General features: G+C 36.3%; 1 protein-coding gene across 3 annotated transcripts; it reads left to right on the top strand.

Annotated features, from left to right (window-relative positions):
• The first annotated feature begins 3237 nt into the window (after nt 1–3237).
• LOC133186663 (serine/arginine repetitive matrix protein 2-like) lies at nt 3238–20872 on the top strand. Of its 3 annotated transcripts, XM_061321908.1 has the most exons (15): nt 3238–3424; nt 4239–4363; nt 4452–4669; nt 5019–5627; nt 6636–6944; nt 7150–7370; nt 7830–7983; nt 8258–8453; nt 8960–9108; nt 11769–11976; nt 12470–12529; nt 14321–15040; nt 15835–15882; nt 19254–19322; nt 19412–20872. In XM_061321908.1, exons 1-15 carry the CDS (start codon nt 3296–3298, stop codon nt 20583–20585), a joined length of 4389 nt encoding a protein of 1462 aa, XP_061177892.1. In that variant the 5' UTR covers nt 3238–3295; the 3' UTR covers nt 20586–20872. The 3 variants fall into 3 exon arrangements, with proteins under 3 accessions (XP_061177892.1, XP_061177893.1, XP_061177894.1); XM_061321909.1 differs by lacking the exon at nt 15835–15882; XM_061321910.1 differs by lacking the exon at nt 12470–12529.
• The last annotated feature ends 1639 nt before the right edge of the window (nt 20873–22511 follow it).

Here is a 22511-nt window from a genome sequence, read left to right on the forward strand (position 1 = left end):
AGAGTGGATCTAACTTTTATCTTTGCATATCGATTTTCGTTGTTTTCGCATAAACCCCCACCCCACCTCCAATAAATAAATAAATAAATCAGTTAATTAATTAATTAAAGTTATATATGGCGTATCTGAGATTAAAAAAAAAAAAAATGAAAATATGATATTGAGTGTAGATAAACATGATACATGTATATGTTATTTACGTTCAAATTAAAATTTTCACCGATTTTGAACTTGAATAACCTCATGTTTCCTTACTTACATGTAAATCATGTAAATTGACTTTAAACTGTGTCTGTTATTTAAACGCGGAGTCGGTAAATAAACCGGTTATTGATTTAAATTTCCAATATTGAAACATGATTGATTTAAATTGTGTAATTTACAGGAAAGTCCTATCTTTATATATTAGTAATAAAAAAATAGAAAGATCTTTTTAATTTTAGTCTGAACTTACAAAAAATACGCCATATATGACTTTAATTAATTAAATTAATTAAAAAGAGAAATGATTTATTATTTGTCATTCATCACACGTCACAGTACAACAGCTTCTTGTAAATGACACCACATGTCTGCATACAAACACCAAAGAAATGTTTTTAAAAACTTCAAATGAATATGTATAAAATTTCTCTCAAATATTATGGATGGGTGTAGGGAGAAGCGAAACAAGCATATCGAGAGCTACCATTATTTCATTTCTTCTGCATATGACCAAACTGCTAAATCTTTAAGCACGTTAAGCAGCTCAAAATCAGTCTAACAGGGGCCTAAAATAATAGTGATTGTTTTAATTAAGTTATAGGAAAGTCAAATCGCGGTTGCAGCAAGCGCATATCCAGAATTTTACGTCAAGTTGGATTGGAAAGGGATGGGGGTAGTGGAACCGCTGATTCACCTTCAGATCAATAGGACTGGTTTCAGTTGGGAGCGGGTGCTTGGGGCAAAGCTCCTCGTAAGCTACTGAGAATGTATTAATTAAGTGGAAACATCTCTTCTCCTCCCCCTCTCTCTCTCGGAGGCGGGAGGGGGGGGGGGCTCACCCATCGATATCCAAGTCTATGCAGAAACGGAATCTTAATGCATACTAGATGTGCTTCTGTCTTTTTTCATTCAGAATTTTGTAATTCCAGTCTAAAAGTTAGAATTTCGATCTGATCCAATATCATTTATCCATATCGCTGATATTGATCATCGCGAAAAAAAATCTTTTTTCCATATTGGATCTCAATCTTTGGTCAGGACACATGCACGAAGGAGTTTATTGAATGGAAATAAATTTTGCATAACTAATTGATCAGTTGATGACCATGGTTCATGACCTCAACACTCTGAGTATTTATTACACCAAGTGTTTTTCTGTTGCAAAATTATGGATCAGTCACGAGTTTTACACTTCCCCTCAAGTTGATAATTAAGTCGTCCTTGTCAAAGTACCATGACACTAATAACATTTCAAGGACAAACTATATACGCTATTAAATTTGTCATTTACCATTTTACATAACAAGAATAGTACGCAAGATGCTTTCTAAATAAAGTTCCCCCCCCCCCCAGGCACTTGTTTCGATAATATTTTTTTTAACCCATAGTATAATCGGGTGCGCCCCCTCCCTAAAATTGTCAAAGCGTAAATCATACTTTCGTCGAGAACATGTAAAAATGTCTACTTGGTAGACCTCATTTTTACAGTACAAAATCTCTAGAATCTACTGAGGAGCTTCCGGGAGCTTCGCCCCATGGGCCCCCATCAGGGCTTCGCCCTGAACCCACTGGGGGCCTCAGGGCGGCCCCAGACCCCTGCCTACTTTTTGCGCCCCTAACTTCAAATTCTGGATCTGCGCCTGATATAATTATACTCTGGGTTAAAAAAATTATTACCGAAACAAGTGTCTGTGTTTTGTTCAAATGCTTTCAGTCCCCTTCGTGTTTCTCAGTTATAATAATAATAATTTTTTGAAAAAGACAAGGTCGTCGGAAAGGGGGGGGGGGCTTTGAGTGCGATTGTACCCCCCCCCCCCTTAAAAAAATGAAATCTAATGTTTGAAATAAAAAATAAATTATTATTTATCTGTTTAAAGTATGCTGCTTTATTTTGTTAATTTGATAATATGTGAAGAAATGACTTCAAAAATGCATCAGAATCCACCAAAATGGAACCCATCAGAAAAAATCTGAGTCTAAAGAGTGGATACCCCTCCCAGACATTCCCCGGCTCCCACTTTTTTCAGAAACCTGGCGACAGCCTTGATAAGCACACTTGAACCTCATTTGGAAAACTCGGTACACTCCTTTACCTAATGACAATTAGTGCCATATTGTTATAATATTATTGTTGCAATGTTAATATGGTTTATTCCCCGAACGTCTACTCGCTAAAACAACTATTTAATTAATTAATTTAATCAATTAAGAGGCCCTCAAAGGGGTTCAGGTAGAATTTACCTGTGTTACCTTGATTTAACAAAATAGTCAAAATTAAATAATTTGATATTTACTGTTAAAACTGTGTTCTAAAACACATATTTATTGATTAAATACCTGCTAGAATTATGTACATGTAATAATTATTTTTATTTAAAATACATTTTAAATTTGAAAAAGAAACATAACTGTACAATTTTTTTTAAAGACATTTAAATTAACAAATAACAAGTGATGAATTATTTTCAAACATAACTTTTTTTAACTTAACACTTGGCACTTGAAGCATCACTTACACCACATTTTAAGCTTTGTTTAATCTATATTAAACATGGAGAACTTTTTTCACATCGCATTTGTAGGTCCATCTAACGAAAGTGGGGGGGGGATTTTTCTGAGCATAGACTTTTCCTGTAGTATAGTCTATTTAGATACTATCCCCTCTTACTTTCTGTTGCTGTAAGGTCGAGCGCTGACGAATTCCAGCACTTGAAAAAAAAATCTACAAACAGTTAGAGAAAGTCCACCCCAGTCTGATTAAAACCAGCCCCCCTTCTCCTTTCACTCGTCGAGTGAAAGGAGAAGGGGGCTGGTTTTAATCAGACTGAGTCCACCCCTCCCCACACACGAACACACAAAACAGGATTTTCAAGGTATTTTTGTTTTATTTTAATATTAGTAAAACACATAATTCCGAAATTTCCTTGTACGACTTACAAATATTTTTTTTACTCGAATCAGTTGACGTTTGGTCTGTCTAATTGAAATTGCAGGCGATTTTGGCGAAACAAGACAGAAGACTTACAGTTACAAGTTACAAGATACAGAAATGAGTAAAAAATTTAGATTAGGAAATTGAAAACAGATCGAAATGGGTGGCAATACTCAAGATCAGGACAAGGAGGTTGACCAGGGAGTCAGAGAAATTATCGACAGCTTGAAATCAAAAGGCCTCTTTGACCAGTTCAGAAAGGAGTTTGTGGCTGATGTAGATACAAAGGTTAATTTTTATACATTTCTTTTAAAATGTTGTACAACTTTATCTTTATATTGTCTTTATATAATCATGATGTCGCTGGTATTGGCAAAACTGACTTAAGATTAGGTTTCCCATCACTTTTTTCTGCAATGAACAGATCTGCCTACAGGCACAGTCTCTTGATTTAGCTATATGGCTTGAATGGCCTTTTTTAATTAATTAAAAAAAAAACTGTCACTGAATCAAAGTGCAATTTTTTATACATACTGAAAAGATGCACATTTAAGGGAAAAGTATGCTAAAATAGCTAAATCAAGCTATTTTGAAAAGCTAAATCAAGCTATACAACTCAAGCTCGCTATGCTCGCGAAACTCACTGGTTGTTGTTTACCTTGTTTTATGGATAAAACTGCCGACTCCTATGATATAAACAAGAGAAGTATGCTGTAATTTTAAGAGATTGAGAAGATGTTCTATTAATCTTTAAATGTTTTTTTTTTTGGCATTTTATTGCGATATGAATTACATGAGATGTGCATAAAATCCAATAGGTCATGTTAGCACAGTAAATCAATTTATAGCATGCTAATATCATAATTATCATGCTATATGAATGATGCAACATTTCATTTCACTGACACATGACATGCAGGTAGCTGTAGTATAGAAAATTGTTTTGTTTTGATGGCTGGTTCGTTTAAACATTTGTACATTGACTTATCAAAATATTTTACAAAACTAACAAAAGACAATATTATAATTGCATTAGACTATAATTTAATTTTATCATTGAAACTCAAGATTTTGTGTCAATTAATTAATTTGTGTTTTACAGCCTGCTTACCAGAATCTCAAACAGAGAGTGGAAGGTTATGTCAACAGGTTTTTATCACGACAGACATGGAGCCCAGACTTAAACAAGAATCAACTCCGAGACAATCTTAGAAGACAAATAAATCAGTAGGTTTCTACTGCGCATTGCAGATTTGAACTTGGCAATCATTTGGGAAGGCATGAAAGAAAAAAAATCGTGATTTGTTTATTTCAGATCTGGTATGTTGACCAATGGAGTAGAAAGAGTGGTAGAACAACTAGTGAATCCAAAGATTCTGCACATTATCAAACCCAAAATTGATGAGGTCATTTGTAAACATTTGGGAATTGACCCAGAGAAGAGGAAAGAACATGTAGAACAGAGCAAACAGCAACACAAGGAAAAGATGCAGACGATGCAGAGTTTAATGTCTGTAAACACCACACCACCAGGTTTGTGTTAATGTCAGTGAACACCACACCACCAGGATTGTGGAACTTCTGATTTGACAAAAGTTAGGGGCATACTTAGAAATTTTGCTAAAATAAATACCATAAATGCTCATGGTTAAAAACAAAAGATACAGTCCTTACATGTTACCTATTTCCTAACCGCAGACACTGTCTTATGTAAAAGATGACAATTTCAGTGTAATTATTACATATATATGTACAAAAAAGGAAAACTCTTTGAAACATGTATTGGACCATCATACTCTCATGGCAATTCATGTATAGTCAGAATGCAAATTTTATATACTATTCTAGTAAATAACACAATAAATGTGATTAAAAATTCCAGATAAAAGTAATCCAAATGGAACAGCATCAGGCACTCCTAATGCAGAATTCCCATCAGGTTTCCAAGGAGATGGATGGTCCCAACAAACACCTGTTTTGGGCCAAACAGGGTCAAATTTCTCCCCTGGAGGAATGAATTTTCCTATGGCAACACCATTTTCACAGCAGTTTGGATTCAGCATGCCACCTCAAATGTTCCCTTACATGCAGAATTCATGGAACAACTACATGTTCAACCAAATGACCCCTGGCCAAAATTTTGCTCCACCCACCTCTATGCAAAGTGAGACATCATCACCGGCGCAGATCACAACTCCCAATGTAACGACTACTGAGAGTCCTCCTAAACCAGATTTACCTCCCTTACCACCATCACCTAAAACTCCTCCCCCTCCAGGAACTGAAGGGGAGGAAGTGGAGGTATTTTCTCTCAAGAGCAAGCCAGATGAAACCAAGATTCTGGAGGAAATTCCCCTTCCACCATCAACCAAAGAGACAGAAGAGGCTGAGGAAGAAATTACTGTTGAAGAGATGACTGAGATTCCAAGTTTGGATGAAATCCCATTACCACCAGTATCAGCTGATATGGATGATTCCTCTCAAGAACAAGGTAAACTATTTGATTAAAGGCCACTGACTCTCTGATATGCATTTCAAAGTTTCTCAGGCCCTAAAGGGAAAAAAAACCCCTCAAAAACGCTTTAGCGGGATGTTTAAAAAAAAACAACAATGTTCACTTGTAGGATGTTTGATGTATGAAATAACATGAATTTTAATGAGATCTATTCTAAAAACTGGGAAGAATTAAGTCTCAGGGATTTTTTTAGGGTCTCTCTGGGGCCGAAATTCGGCCCCATTCCCAATGCTGAAAAGTGCATGTTTTTCCCAAAATCATACCTAAAAATTCCCAATATGAAAAAAAGTATTAAGTTATAAATTATTAAAATAAAATAATGACAAAAAGGTGTTTATGTTCTCTATGTGCGATGTACGAGCCATCCGAGGACTTCCGAGAAGTTATTCGGAATACTATGAATGTTTACATGCATACTTTTTAAAGCGGGATCGATGTTTAAAAATTAAAGTCGGGATCGTTATCGAAAGAATAAACGTGCATCATGTCAGTCTCTCCAGTTTGCCTAGGACGGTAATTTTCAGGCTGGGTTCAATCGCTCTAATTCTTATAAATTGGTCAAACAATACCGATTAACCACTCATCTGGAACAAACCCACTATCAAATGTTATTTTAAAGAACTTCTTACATAAAGGTAAAAAAGATGACAACGTATATATATGTTCATTTACAATGTTATCATACCCTGCAGCTTTGCCATTTTTAAGTTTTTGAACTTCAACAGCCGCTATTATTTCATATCACTAAAGCTGGTTTAAGCCAGCTTCATACTTTAAAAAAAAAAGAAGAAAAATGATTAAATATTTGACTTTGGCTTGTTTTTTCCTATTTATTTGTATGAAGATATTTTTCCCAATTTCAACCAAATATCGCTATTTTTCCCAATCTTGACAGCCCCGGCCCCTGGAATCAAAGGGTAAAAAAATCCCTGAGTCTACACCATAGTACATGTTCTGCAAATTCTTGTAAAATCTGTGTTTCAGTAATGAAAAAATACAAATTTGCCTGGCATGAGGATCAAGAAGACGCCAAGTCTGATGTGACAATCAGCTCTGTTCACACCAGTGACCTGTCCATTTCCGAGGATTTCATGTCAGAGAGTGAGCTTGAGTACAGTGATCTGACGGACCATGGAGAGGAGGAGACAGAGGAGAAGGTCCTCAGTCCTGGTAAAACGGAGGAGAAGAAACCAGAGACGGGGGGCACTGAGGAGGTGGAGAAGAAAGAAGGAGAGGAGAGTGGAGCAAAGGAAGTGGATGAAGAAAAGGAGCAAGTCAAAGTGGAAGAAACCAGTACGTATTGATTATTTCCAGTTTCTAAAAAAGTCTTCCAGCTGATCAATCATTTAAAAAAAGAAATTTTCAATCTTTTTTTTCCTGCCTCTCTGTTATAATTTTTTACCAGTATTTAATACAGTAAAGCCTAATTGTAAGTTAAGATTATGATTGTTAATTTTATCAGAATTTCTAAGTAATTATTTTTCTTTAAAATCTGAAGTTGAGGCAACACCAGAGGAAAAGAGGGAGGATTCACCTACACAAGCTGATGTTCCAATGGAGATCACCCAGGCAGAGGTGAAAACTCTTGAGGTACTAAAGACAAGTGAGGCTCCTGAGGGGGAACTGAGCTCTCCACCAAAGAGGAAGCTGATCTCTCTCCAGTACAACTTGAGTGACAGTGAGGAAGAAGAAAGTAGAGAGGAGAGGAAGGCTAGAATTGTAGGTTTTATTTTATAAAGAGTTGATTTCAATATTTATGCTTTATACAGAGTAGTGGAATATTGCTAAATACTGAGGTGGGTAGGTCAAGATATTGAAATAAAAAATTGTATTACAAACCTTGAAATATCCAGGGACTAAATATAAGTACTGACATATGCATTGGATGTACCAGTATGCAATATCAAGTAGAACGCATATGCATGGAAATGTAGAACGCTCCAATCAAGGGCACAGCAAAGTAAAACGTCCCTTTGCAAAAAAAGCCCACTGATCCAAATGAAAATCATTACTTCCATTACGCACATGTTCACTCATTCATACTCTCAAAAGTGCATTTCTGTATCCCCTCCAACTTTCTTGTGAGGGGATAATAAATACTACAAATTTAGACAATTGATACTATTTCTACTGGTAGTATGAGAAGACACTTATAAATCTTTATTTTGATCAAAATAGGCAAAGGAAAAAGAAGAAAGATACACAAAAAGACTGCAGAGAAGAGCAGAGCTAGAGGCCAAGAGGAAAGAGAGAGAAGAGGAGAAAGCAAGACTGCGAGAAGAAAGGAAGAAACAGAAGGAAAAAGAAAAGTCCTCACCAGTCAAGAAAGAGGGTAAGGTTTGAAGACTCCATCATTGAGAGCATCCTCAAAGGCATAATTACCATGTACATGTAACGACTCTTCTTCCCTGTTTATACAGGGATATCAGATATCTTCTATTGTTTCATTATTTTCCAAGTTGATTTCAAAGTTTCTGTTCCCCCTCCACAGATGATAGGTTTCATGAAAGACCTACGTGTATAGATTCATGTATTACAAAGAAATGTTTACTAATTACCAGTAGTAGTAATTAAAACATCCTTGTATTGTATAATTCACTGATTAGGAGAGTCGGAGGATACAGAAAAAAAGCAGGATGAAACACCAAGCCAGGGTAAAGCACAATCTCCAACAAAAAAAGTACCTGACTCTCCGGAGAAAAAGAAAAGGAAGACAAAGGCAGAGCTGAAAGAGGAACTCACTAAACAAAAAGTGATGGAGAAGAAGGCCGCCCTAAGACGACAAAGAACCAGAAACAGGAGGTATGTTAGTGATGGCTGAAAATATTTTATAATATCATATACATGTATAGTGAAGGGCTGATGTGGCTAATTTTAGCAACAGAATTATGATTAACAAGATTGTGTTAGCCAGTAATGAAGATTATATTTTCTGTTCAGTTTTGATACTTGTATTTCCTGCAATCATTTGTGATTATAACTTCAATAAAATCTTTTTAACTTGAAATAGAAACTTACATGTACAGTGCATGTAGTACATCCACTAAATTGACTTCAATACAGAAACATTGTTTGATATAAACCCCAACTTTAAGTTCTAATAATTAGGCAAGATATTTATTTATCAGTCAATATGTGGAGGTGCATGTGTTGTTGGTATGAAATTCATTTACATCTGAAAAATAAAAGCTGTTCAAACAGTGGTTTGCTATTCAAATACACATACTTAAAGATGATGAAAATTTTATACTGCTTCAATATTGTTGTGACTAACATTGGGATAACTCGTACATTCTAACATTGTACAGGTATGCCTCTGAGGATTTTACCTCCATCTTTAATGAAAAGAGTCAGCCCTACACCAGTGCTAGCTATTCTGAGGTGGTTATGGAGGAGCAGGTCGTTGAGGAAGTGGTGACAGTGGAGGAAGAAATCATCATGGACGTCTCCAGCACAGGTAGATATAACACGCTCACCTCAAAGATAATTATTTGTATTGGTTCATTTTGGCTCCAAAAGGTAATATACATGTACATGTATATAGAAAAATAGATCTCAAAATTCTTTTGGGTTTTTGCTGCAGCTTTTTATTAGCTCACCTGAGCCGAAGGCTCAAGTGAGCTTTTCTGATCACATTTTGTCCATCGTCCGTCCGTCCGTCTGTCCGTCTGTCCGTCTGTCTGTCTGTCTGTCCGTCCGTCTGTAAACTTTTCACATTTTTGACTTCTTCTCAAGAACCACTGGGCCAATTTTGACCAAACTTGGTACAAAGCATCCTTTGGTAAAGGGGAATTTAAATTGTTAAAATGAAGGGCCAAGTCCCCTCACAAGGGGAGATAATCAAGAGAAGACAAAAATAGGGTGGGGTCATTAAAAAATCTTCTTCTCAAGAACCACTGGTCCAAAAAAGCTGAAACTTATGTGGAAGCATCTTGGGATAGTGTAGATTCTAAATTGTTAAAATCATGACCCCCGGGGGTAGGGCGGGGCCACAATAGGGAATCCAAGTTTTACATTGAAATATATAGGAAAAATCTTTAAAAATCTTCTTCTCAAGAACCACTGGGCCAGAAAAGCTGAAACTTATGTGCAAGCATCCTGGGGTAGCGTAGATTCTAAATTGTTAAAATTATGACCCCTGGGGTTAGGGCGGGGGCACAATAGGGAATCCAAAGTTTACATTGTAATATATATGAAAAATCTTCTTCTCAAGAACCACTGGGCCAGAAAAGCTGAAAATTATGTGGAAGCATGCTGGGGTAATGTAGATTCTAAATTGTTAAAATCATGACCCCCGGGGGTGGGGCGGGGCCACAATAGGGAATCCAAGTTTTACATTGAAATATATAGGAAAAATCTTTAAAAATCTTCTTCTTAAGAACCACTGAGCCAGAAAAGCTGAAACTTACGTGGAAGCATCCTGGGGTAGCGTAGATTCTAAATTCTTAAAATCATGACCCCCGGGGGTAGGGCGGAGCCACAATTGGGAATCCAAGTTTTACATTGAAATATATAGGAAAAATCTTTAAAAATCTTCTTCTCAAGAACCACTGGGCCAGAAAAGCTGAACTTTATGTGGAAGCATCCTGGGGTAGTGTAGATTCTAAATTGTCAAAATCATGACCCCCGGGGGTGGGGCGGGGCCACAATAGGGAATCCAAGTTTTACATTGTAATATATAGGAAAAATCTTTAAAAATCTTCTTCTCAAGAACCACTGGGCCAGAAAAACTGAAACTTATATGGAAGCATCCTGGGGTAGTGTAGATTCTAAATTGTTAAAATCATGACCCCCGGGGGTAGGGCGGGGCCACAATATGGAATCCAAAGTTTACATTGTAATATATAAGAAAAATCTTTAAAAATCTTCTCAAGAACCACTGGGCCAGAAAAGCTGAAAATTATGTGGAAGCATCCTGGGGTAGTGTAGATTCTAAATTGTTAAAATCATGACCCCAGGGGGTGGGGCGGGGCCACAATAGAGAATCCAAGTTTTACATTGATATATATAGGAAAAATCTTTAAAAATCTTCTTCTCAAGAACCACTGAGCCAGAAAAGCTGAAAATTATGTGGAAGCATCCTCGGGTAGTGTAGATTCTAAATTGTTAAAATCATGACCCCCGGGGGTAGGGCGGGGCCACAATAGGGAATCCAAAGTTTACATTGTAATATATAGGAAAAATCTTCTTCTCAAGAACCACTGAGCCAGAAAAGCTGAAAATTATGTGGAAGCATCCTGGGGTAATGTAGATTCTAAATTGTTAAAAGCATGACCCCCGGGGGTGGGGCGGGGCCACAATAGGGAATCCAAGTTTTACATTGATATATATAGGAAAAATCTTTAAAAATCTTCTTCTCGAGAACCACTGAGCCAGAAAAGCTGAAACTTATGTGGAAGCATCCTCGGGTAGTGTAGATTCTAAATTGTTAAAATCATGACCCCCGGGGATAGGGCGGGGCCACAATAGGGAATCCAAGTTTTACATTGTAATATATAGGAAAATTCTTTAAAAATCTTCTTCTCAAGAACCACTGGGCCAGGAAAGCTGAAACTTATGTGGAAGCATCTTGGGGTAGTGTAGATTCAAAATGTTAAAATCATGACCCCCGGGGGTAGGGCGGGGCCACAATAGAGAATCCAAGTTTAACATTGAAATATATAGGAAAAATCTTTAAAAATCTTCTTCTCAAGAACCACTGGGCCAGAAAAGCTGAACCTTATGTGGAAACATCCTTGGTTAGTGTAGATTCTAATTGTTCAAATCAGGACCCCCTGGGGTAGGGCGGGGCCACAATAGGTATTTCAAGGGGAAATTTGGTAAAGAACAGCATGGCCAAAGTTACTCAGGTGAGCGATGTGGCCCATGGGCCTCTTGTTTCAAAGAGAATATGAAAATATTTGACAAGATAAAATGCTCCAAGTATTATTATCCTTTTAACAAGTACTGCCTATCATGAAGTTTTTCTTTTGTTTGGAGACATTTAAAATGGCTTATTGTATACATGCATGTACTGTAAGAGATGCATGTATTAGTGATAACAATCAAAGATTTAATCTAAATTAAAGTAAATTATTAATTATATAAGGAATAAGGGTATTTTCAATTTATTATCAGTTGAAGAGGATATGCCACCACTGCCAGAGGAGGAGTTCCCCCCTCCCACACTTCCTCCACAGAATTCATCAGACACTACAGAGGTCACACCAGAGACAGGTCACTCAGAGTCAAAGAAAAGGTCACAGGTCAAGGACACTCAGAGAGACGGTAAAACAGACGAAAACAGACAAGATAACAAGAGGAAACGACAAGATAGTGAAACAAAGTAAGATTATTTTTGTTTATTTGAATATTCATTTATTTTTTTTTGGTAATAATCTGTTTTGTAGTAGTGGGTAAGGTGTGAAGGGTTTCCTCCATTATTCTATGTAATCTTCTTCTTTTAGTTCTCTTCAAGCTTTCATTTTCTCTTCCTCCAAAGTTTCCAATTGTACATGTATAAGATATGACATTTACATGTTTTAAATTATCCCAATGCTCATTAAGTAAATACAAGATTTCTTGGAAGCTAAGAAACCGAGAAAATATTAAGGAGCAAAAATGTAATTATATTTGTATCCAGTGAAGGCAAGTTAGAGATTTAATGTCAGTTATCAGTAGATCAAGAAATATAAACTCTTTATTTCGAAAATGATATTTGCCTGTACTTCCTGTATTACTAATACTATTTAATTGTGCGGTCCCATATGTCATTTAAACACTTTTGGAAGAAATGCATGATAGGACTAGTAAACTCTGTTTGTATAAATGTTTACTAGGCCAACTAGGGACACTAGAGCATCCAATAAACACACAGATTCCGTGTTCAGACGACCAAGGTACGTACAAGGGGATGCACTGTATTCCTAAACACATTAACAGATTCAGGAATGAAACTCATAGGTCATGCAAATACCTGTGTATGTATATATAGTTGTGATTTCTGATAGTAAGACATACTTATCATGTAGATAATTACATGCTCTTTATTCCCCATTGTTTAGAATTTGTTGATAAATCATTTTGCACTTATCATGTAGAAAATTACATGCTCTTTATTCCCCATTGTTTAGAATTTGTTGATAAATCATTATGCACATATTTAGATTCAATGTTGTTGATTTGTTAATATTTTTGTGGCGTGATCATGCACAAATATAATTCCCATCTCCTCAATGGTTGTAAGTATATGTGGATTATAACAGCTTCTTTTTTTGTTTAAGTTACCATATTTGGTTGTTCTTTTTTCTCTTTTATTTTTTTTTTCTTGTTGGAAAATTTCATTCAACTACATGTATGTAAAAACAAAATGTATGATATTTTTAAATAATTTTTTAGGTACCAGAATTGAGTAATAAGCAATGCTTTAATTACTTAATCATTACGAACAAAAAATGTAATGTATTAAGAACTTCAAAGTAAATGCGTACTTGTTTGCAACAATTTAGAAAAACATTAACATGTGTTTTCTTTGTTGAATCTTTCAACTTTATCTTTATCACAATTTAATAATAATCAATGATACATGTAAAAAAGAACAGCCAAATGACTTCTTCAAGAAGTTATTTTAATGTTAACATGTTATTATGTGTCTAACTCTGCAGCATTTATTTGTTTTATTTACCCTAAGTAAGGGTTTTAAGTACATGTGTATATTGTATTCACGATTTTGTCATTGTGCCAACTGCAGATACAGATTGGCCTAGTTTTGTTCTATTTTTAGTTTGCTGACATTGGAATGACCTTGTTCGTCTGTCTGCTGATCTTGTCTATCTTATGAAATCTTTTTTTCAGGATTTATGTACAGTTTCTCATAATTTTAAGGCAATATCTTGAAATTTTTGATTTCCTATCTAAAAGATCTTTTCAGTAAGTACCAGTGTAGGTGTATCACACAATTTAAAAAAAAAAAAGTTTTAAATTACTCGGTTGTCCTAAGTTGCAAAGACATTTGGATCTTTGGAGAAAAATTATCTTATTATTCATGTATAGTTTACATTTTTCAATATGTTTAGCAGAGATACATGATATTCAAAGCTTATCAGGTAACTGAATCAGATGAATTCTGGTTTTAAATGGTATATTTAGTCAAGTATTATCCATAGATAAACCAGCTGTCCATTTATATGGTCCATTAATGATGTCTTGTACATTGTAAATAAAATACAAGAAAATCGAAACATGATAACCTTAGCTTCTGTTCAACAAAACTTGATCAACATTGACACCTCTATTCACTGACATTAATCTGTTGAACCTAAAAAAAAACGTGTTTAGGTATAAATTGCGATGAATATAAAAAATAACAATAGTGGAATATCCCGGTATTGTGATTTTGGACTAGCATGGTCTTGAACTTGTTATCTTTGAGTAGTATTAGTCCTGTGTTGGAAAACCTTATTTCATTTTGAATTACTTTAAAATTAATGTTTAAGGTAATCTTGAATATATATATTGGAATAAACTAGAGCCTTTATTGTTGAAAAATTGTATGATTTAAAATGGATTGCAATTTACATTGTATAATTGCCAAATACATGTAGGTCATGAATATTAATTTAATAATTTATACACTGTATAGACTTTCTTTTATTCATCACAAATCTCACAATTCCCTTCTATGATTTCAGAGTGGAAGATGACAAAGGTCAGAGTACTAAGCGTTACAATCCCTCCGATTTATACAAACCACGTCCTAACATTGCTCGGAGCAGAAGACGAGGTTCCTCTCCGTCTCAACAAAAAGCAGACGACACTGTGAATAAAACATCCTCGGCTGGTGATAGCAAAACCACGAAAGAGGACAAACCAGCTGTTAATGAGGAACCACCAGAAGTTATAGAAATTGAATCTAGGTCACCCTCACCAGTCAGTTCAGGGTCAAGATCGAGGTCAAGTTCACGTTCGAGAACTCACTCAAGGTCACGATCTCATTCACATTCTCGATCTAGATCTCATCGAAAGAAAAGAAGAAAAGGAAGATCAAGGTCAGGTTCAAGGTCATATTCTGAATCCAGATCAAGATCTCCATCCAAATCCAGATCCAGGTCATATTCTAGAACCAGGGATGGAGCAAGTCCTATCTCATCCTCATCCTTATCTCTGTCAAGGTCACCTTCACCATCCAGACACAGTAGTAGATCATCCTACTCCAGATCCAGAAGTAAAACTAGGTCAAGGTCAGTATCTAGGTCATCCGAGTCTTCTGTTGACGAGTTTGGAAGACGCAAGAGAAAAGCAGGAAGGAGGCCACTTGAAGAGATTGATTTTGGGGAGGCAGCTCGCATGGCCAAGAAAAGTTTGGTTGGGGTGGACTTTGGGGAGGCAGAGAGGAGAAGTAAACAAGAGAGGTAAACTTTGAGTTATAAAAAATCTGTTAGTAATCTGATTTATCTATAATTATAATAAAGCTGTAGATCTGTTACCTACTGGTATTCAAAAGAAAAAAACACACAAAACAATGAAATGGATGTTCAGATAGCTAGAGTTCCACACAGTTAACAGTGTGTGTAACACAGAAAAAAATCTGAGCTTCGTTTAATAATTAAATCCATGGTTGACCACCCCCAGTCTGTCACAGATCTGCAGTTGTTTTCAGTTTTGGCAGAATTTTTTTTAAGATATTTAATGAATTTTTCAGTAGTTTTGAAGACCAAAAAGGAAATACATGTACCTTTACAATATTTTAGGATTTAGAGGACTTTCATCGAATAACTCTAGAATACAGTGTAAATGATGAAACATGGAAAGTTGTCACAATGCCTAAATAGGAAATTAATAATTTGAAACCTACATCTAATATCTGTACAAAGGTAGCATGGAGACAGAGATATAATATCTCATGATATCAACAATAACGTATCAGTAATCAGAAATTTAAAGAAGGATTTCAAGGAAAGAATAGATATTTAAAATTGTGTTATGTATAACCTGCAGTCAGTGTAGGTTGTAAATGAATTCAGTTACTGGCATATTTTAATGTTGAAATGCAGTCCTTTTGCCATACTGTTATTATTACATGTACATTATTTAGAAAAGTGCACCGTACATTTTGAAGAAGCCAGATTCTTACACCGTAGAATAATAAAATTTGAAATTAAACTTTATGAACTGAGATTTTGACCCATGCACATTGTATTTACAGAGGGGACTCATCCAATACGACAAAAGCTACTGAATTTGCACCCTTCAAGTGAGTTCAAGGGTTTCAGTAGCCACTACCATCTCAGAATTTGATGTTTATTTTGTATTAGTTTACTGGGGATTTGAATGCACTTTTCTGTGATTAAAATTTTCAAATTGGAACATCAACATCTGATAGTGGTAGGCATTGATTTAACAAATTCCCATCAGTTTACAACAAATGTGTGTACAATGTTCAAATGTGTGTACAATGTTTTAATGTTGTATCCATTTAGATTTAATTAGACAGAGAAAAAAAATTATGTTCAGAATGAAGAGCAAAATCCAGTTTAATGTATACAGAAACACCTTTTAATATAGGGGAATGCAAAATGCACTACAAGAAAGATGGTGTTCAATGAGTATGTTTATTTCCCCCTTGAAGATTTTTTGTGTGATTAATTAAAGCTGACTTGAGCCAAAGGCTCAAATTAAAAAGAGCTTTTCTGATCAAAATTTGTCCGTTGTCTGTTGTCGTCATTGTTGTTGCAAACTTTTCACATTTTAGTCTTCTTCTCCAGAATATCAATCCATGTTACATGAGTCCAGAGTATTGGTTTGAGTTTGATCATAGGCTTAGAAATTCACAATTCTCAAGTGACTGTCAGGGCTCATGAGCTCTTGTTTTTTAGCTCATGAGCTGAAAGCCCAAATGAGCTTTTCTGATCACCCATTGTCCATCTGTCTGTCTATCTGTCCGTCTATCCATCCGCCTGTAAACTTTTCACATTTTTAACTTCTCAAGAACCATTGGGCCAATTTTAACCAAAGTTGGTTCAAAGCATCCCTGAGTGAATGGGATTCTAAATTGTTAAAATAAAGGGCCAGACCTCCATCCAAGGGGAGATAATAAAGAAAAGGCAAAAATAGGGTGGGGTCATTAAAAATCTTCTCAAGATCCACTGGACCAGAAAAAGTTAAACTAATGTGAAAGTTTCCTAAGATAATGTAGATTCTAAATTGTTCAAATCATGTCCCCTCGGGGTAGGATGGGGCACCTTAGGGAATCAAAGTTTTCCATTGAGATATATAGGAAAAAAGATTAAATCCTCTTCGCAAGAACCACTGGACTAGAAAAGCTGAAACTTATATAGAATCTTCCTGATGTAGTGTAGATTCTTAATTATTCAAATTGTTGTGCCCTGGGGGTAGGGTGGGGTCACAATAGAGAATCAAAGTTTTACATTGAAATATATGGGAAAAATCTTTATAAATCTTCTTCTCAAGAACCATTGGGTCAGAAAAAGTGAAACTTACATGGAAGCTTTCTTAGGTAGTGTAGATTCTAAATTTTTAGCTCTACTGGTCAGAGACCAGAAGAGCTTATGCGATAGTAAGGTGTCCGGCGTCCGTCCGTCTGTCTGTCCGTCTGTCCGTCTGTCTGTAAACAATTTTTCAAAACGCTACTCCTACTACAGTTTTGGTCTGATTTTAATATAACTTGGCACACAAGTAGACTACACTAAGATACATAATTTAGTGCATGGGTTTTTGATTTCGATGAACGGTGTTGCCATGGTTATTAAAAATAGAAATTTCAGTGAAATACTTTTAAAATGCTACTCCTCCTACAGTTTGGTCTGATTTCAATATAACTTGGCACACAAGTACACTACACTAAGATACATAATTCTCTATATCAGTTTCTGATTTTGATGAACGGTGTTGCCATGGTTACTAAAAATAGAAATTTCTGTGAAATTCCTTTAAAACGCTACTCCTCCTACAGTTTTGGTCTGATTTAAATATAACTTGGCACACAAGTAGACTACATTAAGATACATAATTTATTGCATCGGTTTTTGATTTTGATGAATGGTGTTGCCATGGTTACTAAAAATAGAAATTTCTTTGAAATTCTTTTAAAACCCTCCTCCTCCTACAGTTTTGGTCTGATTTCAGTATAACTTGGCACACAAGTAGACTACATTAAGAGACATGATTTAGTGCATCAGTTTTTGATATTGATGAATGGTGTTGCCATGGTTACTTAACATATAAATTTTTGTGAAATTCCTTTAAAACGTTACTCCTCCTACAGTTTTGGTCTGATTTCAATATTACTTGGCACACAAGTAGACTACACTAAAATACCTAATTCAGTGCATCAGTTTTTGATTTCGATGAATGGTGTTGCCATGGTTACTAAAATTAGAAATTTCTGTGAAATTCTTTTAAAAGGCTACTCCTCCTACAGTTTTTATTTGATTTCAATATAACTTTGCACACAAGTAAACTACATTAAGATACATAATTCTATTTATTGCTGCATGTTGCAAAGTTTCAAATCCAAGTGCTACTTTTTCTTGTACAGACCAGTAGAGCTACAGTCTCATCAGAGACTTCTGGTTCAAATTGTGTCCCCTTGAGGTAGGGTGGGGCCACAATAGGGAATCAAAGTTTAACATTGAAATATATAGGAAAAATCTTTAAAAATCTTTTTTTCAAGGTTCACTAGGCCAGAAAAGCTGAAACTTATGTGGAAGCTTTCTAAGGTAGTGTAAATTTCAAATTGATCAAATCATGGCCCGCTGGAGTAGGGTGGGGCCACAACAAGGAATCAAAGTTTTATATTGAAAGATATATAGGAAAAATCTTTTGAAATCTTCTTCTTGAAAACCACTGGAACAAAAAAGCCGAAACTTAGGTGAAAGCTTTCTTAGGTTGTTTGTATATTGGGGAAAAAATCAGATGCAGAACAGCAGGGCCAAAGTGATTCAGGTGAGCATTGTGGCCCATGGGCCTCTTGTTGATGTATAATTGTATTTTGTTGATGTATGAAATCTTTAATATTTGAAATACTGTGAACAAATTCTCAGTTAAGTATTTAAAAATGGTATGTATATGCTTCACATCTGAGCAGTTTTCAAATGACTGCACTTTAATGCTTAATACCTCCTATTCTCAGAATCTATTAAATGATTAATAGACATACAGTAAAACACAGTTATAATGAATTCACTCTTTCAGTGAAGTGATTTTCAGTACACATGGTTTAAGGCAGTTTTAAAATGAATTGTTATCTCAATGGATATATTAAGTAATTACATTTATAACAAATCAACTTCGCTATAAGGAATCCTTGATTTACTTTCTTAATATTTTGAGATGATGATATCAAACATAAATTTTTAACACTTTGGAAATTATTTTTTAAAGTATTTATAATTACTCTGTATTAATGAATTGCTAACTTTATTTAACTTTGGTGTAGGAATAGTTTAAAGCAATAATTTATCACTATCCAAAGCAATCATAAAATATCAGCACGTTAATTGATTGCTACATATGTGTCTGAGGTCTAATCTTCATGTCATGACATTTTTAAATGCCCATGTGAGCTTTCATCATTTTAATGAGTTTTTTTTTTTATTTTTATAGGACTGTTCCCCCATTTGGTGCCCCTCCACCACCTGGTGCCATGCCCCTAGTGGACCCTGCCATGAAAAAGTATGTTCTATTTCTTATCACAGTACTTGACATCTTTTCACACAGGCACATCATCAAATTCATTTATGAATTACATTCTGATTTTATAGACGAATGGGAAAAAAGCGGGGATACCCGCCCACCAGAGGTGTCCCAAGGAGCAATGCACTTCGTGGAAACTGGTACCATCAAGCTTGGCAGTACGAAGACACCTCCATGGAGGAGGAGATGGTCATGCCCCCTTCTCCCTCCCGGCGATACTATGCCCCTGACAGGTCACCACTACATTATGATGACCTTGATTCTCTTTCTCCAGATTCCATGGGGAGACATTCTCCTAGCATGATGAGGCATCCCAGACGTGCAGCCTCCCCTTCACCTCCTCCTTATGGAATACCTCGAGGAATGAGGGGAATGTCAAGGTCACCTTCTCCTCCCTATCATCCCCGTAGACACTCACAATCAATGTCACCCCCTCCTTATGCAGGAAGACCTGGAAGTTATTCCCAATCTCCCTCTCCACCTCCATACATTGGGAGACCTATGAGGCACTCAAGATCCCCCTCCCCTCCTTATGGTGGACGTCCGATGAGGCATTCACAGTCTCCATCCACTTCTCCTCCCTATTTAGGCAGAAGACAGAGGTCACCTTCTCTACCATATGCAAGAAGACCTCCATCACCCTATGATGGATCCCTCCCATCTCCTCCAGTTCGAGGAACGAGAGGTCACAGACCCCCTTCTCCTCCTTCACCATCATATAGGGCATTGTCTCCAGAGGGGAGGGTACGTACTCGAAGTCAGAGGTCACAATCACCCACTTATTCATCCTCACACAGAGGGAGACCCTCACCTTCACCACCTTTAGATGAGGAAGCCCCATCACCCCCTGAATACTCTCCCCCACCACTATCCCCCACAGGGTCAGCCTATAGGTCTCCATCACCACCCCCATTATCTCGACTCCCTAGATCTCCCTCACCCCCACACCGTCCTGTGACCAGAGCATACCACTCTCCTTCAAATTCCCCTTCCCCTCCACCCATGCGACCTGTCACACCTCCCTCTCGTCCATTGACTCGTGGCCAGAGGGCAGTATCCCCTCCCTTATTGTTCAGTCCTAAGACCAGGAAGCAGAGGCCTCCGTCTCCCCCTCCTGCAGCTATGTCCTCCCGGTCATTACGAGCCAAGCACAATGCTCCTCAGAGGTATTCCCCTCCCCCATTGCAGAGGATGAGACCCAGACCACAATCTCCACCACCAGCCAAAAGAGGGAAACGATGATTGACTTACAGATTTACTGAATTAACCTGTATAGATGATCAACATGTGTTCTTTAAATTTAACTTTACAATAAGTTATCAAAAGAAACATCAAAATTGTACAGACTGATTAAATTAAAATGTACAGTAAAATATGTTTTCTAGGGAAAAGAAGATTGACCTGAGTTCAAATATTTCAATTAGTAAGCTTAACAATTGAATACACATGAAATGTATGAAGAATGTTGTTAATTGAATATAATGTATTTATATTCTGTAAAATGCAGTAAATTAATGAGGAAAATTGCATCAATTACTTTGTCATTGATTCTGATGAATTGTATGTGTATCTTTATTGATGATCTGGAACGCAAAAAATTCAAGATAAACTCAAATTTTATATATCTGATTTGATTTGATTAGGTAAACGAAACACGTTTTAAAAATACGATCCAACAACAGATGGTATTATTATATCGACTATGGAACCTATAACAATGACTTATTTGTCAGTAACCTGCCTCGGTTAAAAATTGGTCATACTTGGAACACTCTCCAGTTTTGATGCATAAACACCATAAGCTTACTGGAATATAACTGCATGAATAGGGGAAGTTGGCAGCAGAAAAGTTGTATGAAGTTGTCACTTATGACCTATTGCTTAGTTTAGTTGGCAATTAACGTCTTTAATCGAAAGCTTTCATTCAGAAGCTGGTGTGATGAGTTACTGTGTAATTGATAAGTCTTTGCATGTGTTTGTCATTTATACAGCTGATTTAAAGCGACACTGTGACGCACAAACGGGAAAATTGACAGAGAATTTTTGCATGACCCGTGCAAATTTTGTTCAATTCCTGAAAGTATTAGGTTTCTGAAAATTACACGTTTGGAAACCTAAAAAATCTATTTTTATGGAGAAAAAAATAATTTCTGTATGGCCCAACACGAAAATATTGCTTTACTTTTTTCCTCCTTATTGTACGTGTGCGCAGAAAAGTTGAAGAAGTTACCATGGTCTTAAAGTCAGACTTATAAGGCTGGGAAAAACGTGTATTAAGCGTGTACACACGGTAAGGCTAGAACTTAAGTTTCATGACATACGGCAAGCCTTACCGTGTGTACCGGCCCTTAAGTACCAAAAAATGAATGTCGGTAGACCAAGAAGTTTGATGCAATCTTCAAATAAAAAGAGATTATTAGAACATATTTCTCACCTTTGCATGCTCCGATTGAATGTTGTTTACAAATTTATGCTAAAAATAAAAGAGGCGTGACCTTGACATGCACGATAACTACGAAACGGTAAATACAATGAAATATTAAGATAACGAACAGTATTCAATCTCGAAAGTCCAATGAAACGATACGAATTTGGAGAAGAGCAAACACGGACCTCAAAATTTAGAGGTGGGATCAGGTGCCATGGAGGAGTGAGCATCCCCTGCCGACGTGACACCCGCCGTGTGCTCCTTGTCATCATCGGGAAACAAAAACCGGAAATGTCCGTAGACAGTTCAGTGTATAAATAATGGCCTAACAATTAGTATGAAAAACGTCAGTCAGCATTTGACTCAATGACAGGTTGTATGTGCTGACAAGGTCATTGTATCGACCAAAAAACTTGCGAAAAGATGATTTCAAACGAGACTGTTGATATCCTTGTTTCGTCAACTTGTTTGTCAGTAGCTTGCCTTGTTTCAGAAATTGTTTATACGTAGAGCATGCTCTCAACTGAGAGACATAAACCCCATATGCAGGTGATAAGGGTATATTGCTACATAAGTAAGGGAAGCTGACGATTGAAAAGTTAAGGTAGTCACGTTTATCATAAAGCTTTGTTGTTAGGTTACCATTAACGTCCTTTTCTAGAAAAATATCTAAATATGAAACAGATGTGTCAGAATCTGTGGTATCTTTTATTTCAAGCTCACTGGGAACTATCGAGTCG

This window comes from Saccostrea echinata, unplaced genomic scaffold (genome assembly GCF_033153115.1).
Source record: "Saccostrea echinata isolate AGI-Se365-2 ecotype Australia unplaced genomic scaffold, CSIRO_AGI_Sech_v1 ptg000014l, whole genome shotgun sequence".
Lineage (NCBI taxonomy): Eukaryota > Metazoa > Mollusca > Bivalvia > Ostreida > Ostreidae > Saccostrea > Saccostrea echinata.

Coding starts and splice junctions, on each gene's coding strand:
- LOC133186663 (XM_061321908.1), top strand. CDS start 3,296: ATGGGTGGCAATACTCAAGATCAGGACAAGGAGGTTGACCAGGGAGTC. Junction 3,425..4,238: donor TGGCTGATGTAGATACAAAG/GTTAATTTTTAT, acceptor TGTGTTTTACAG/CCTGCTTACCAGAATCTCAA. Junction 4,364..4,451: donor CTTAGAAGACAAATAAATCA/GTAGGTTTCTAC, acceptor TGTTTATTTCAG/ATCTGGTATGTTGACCAATG.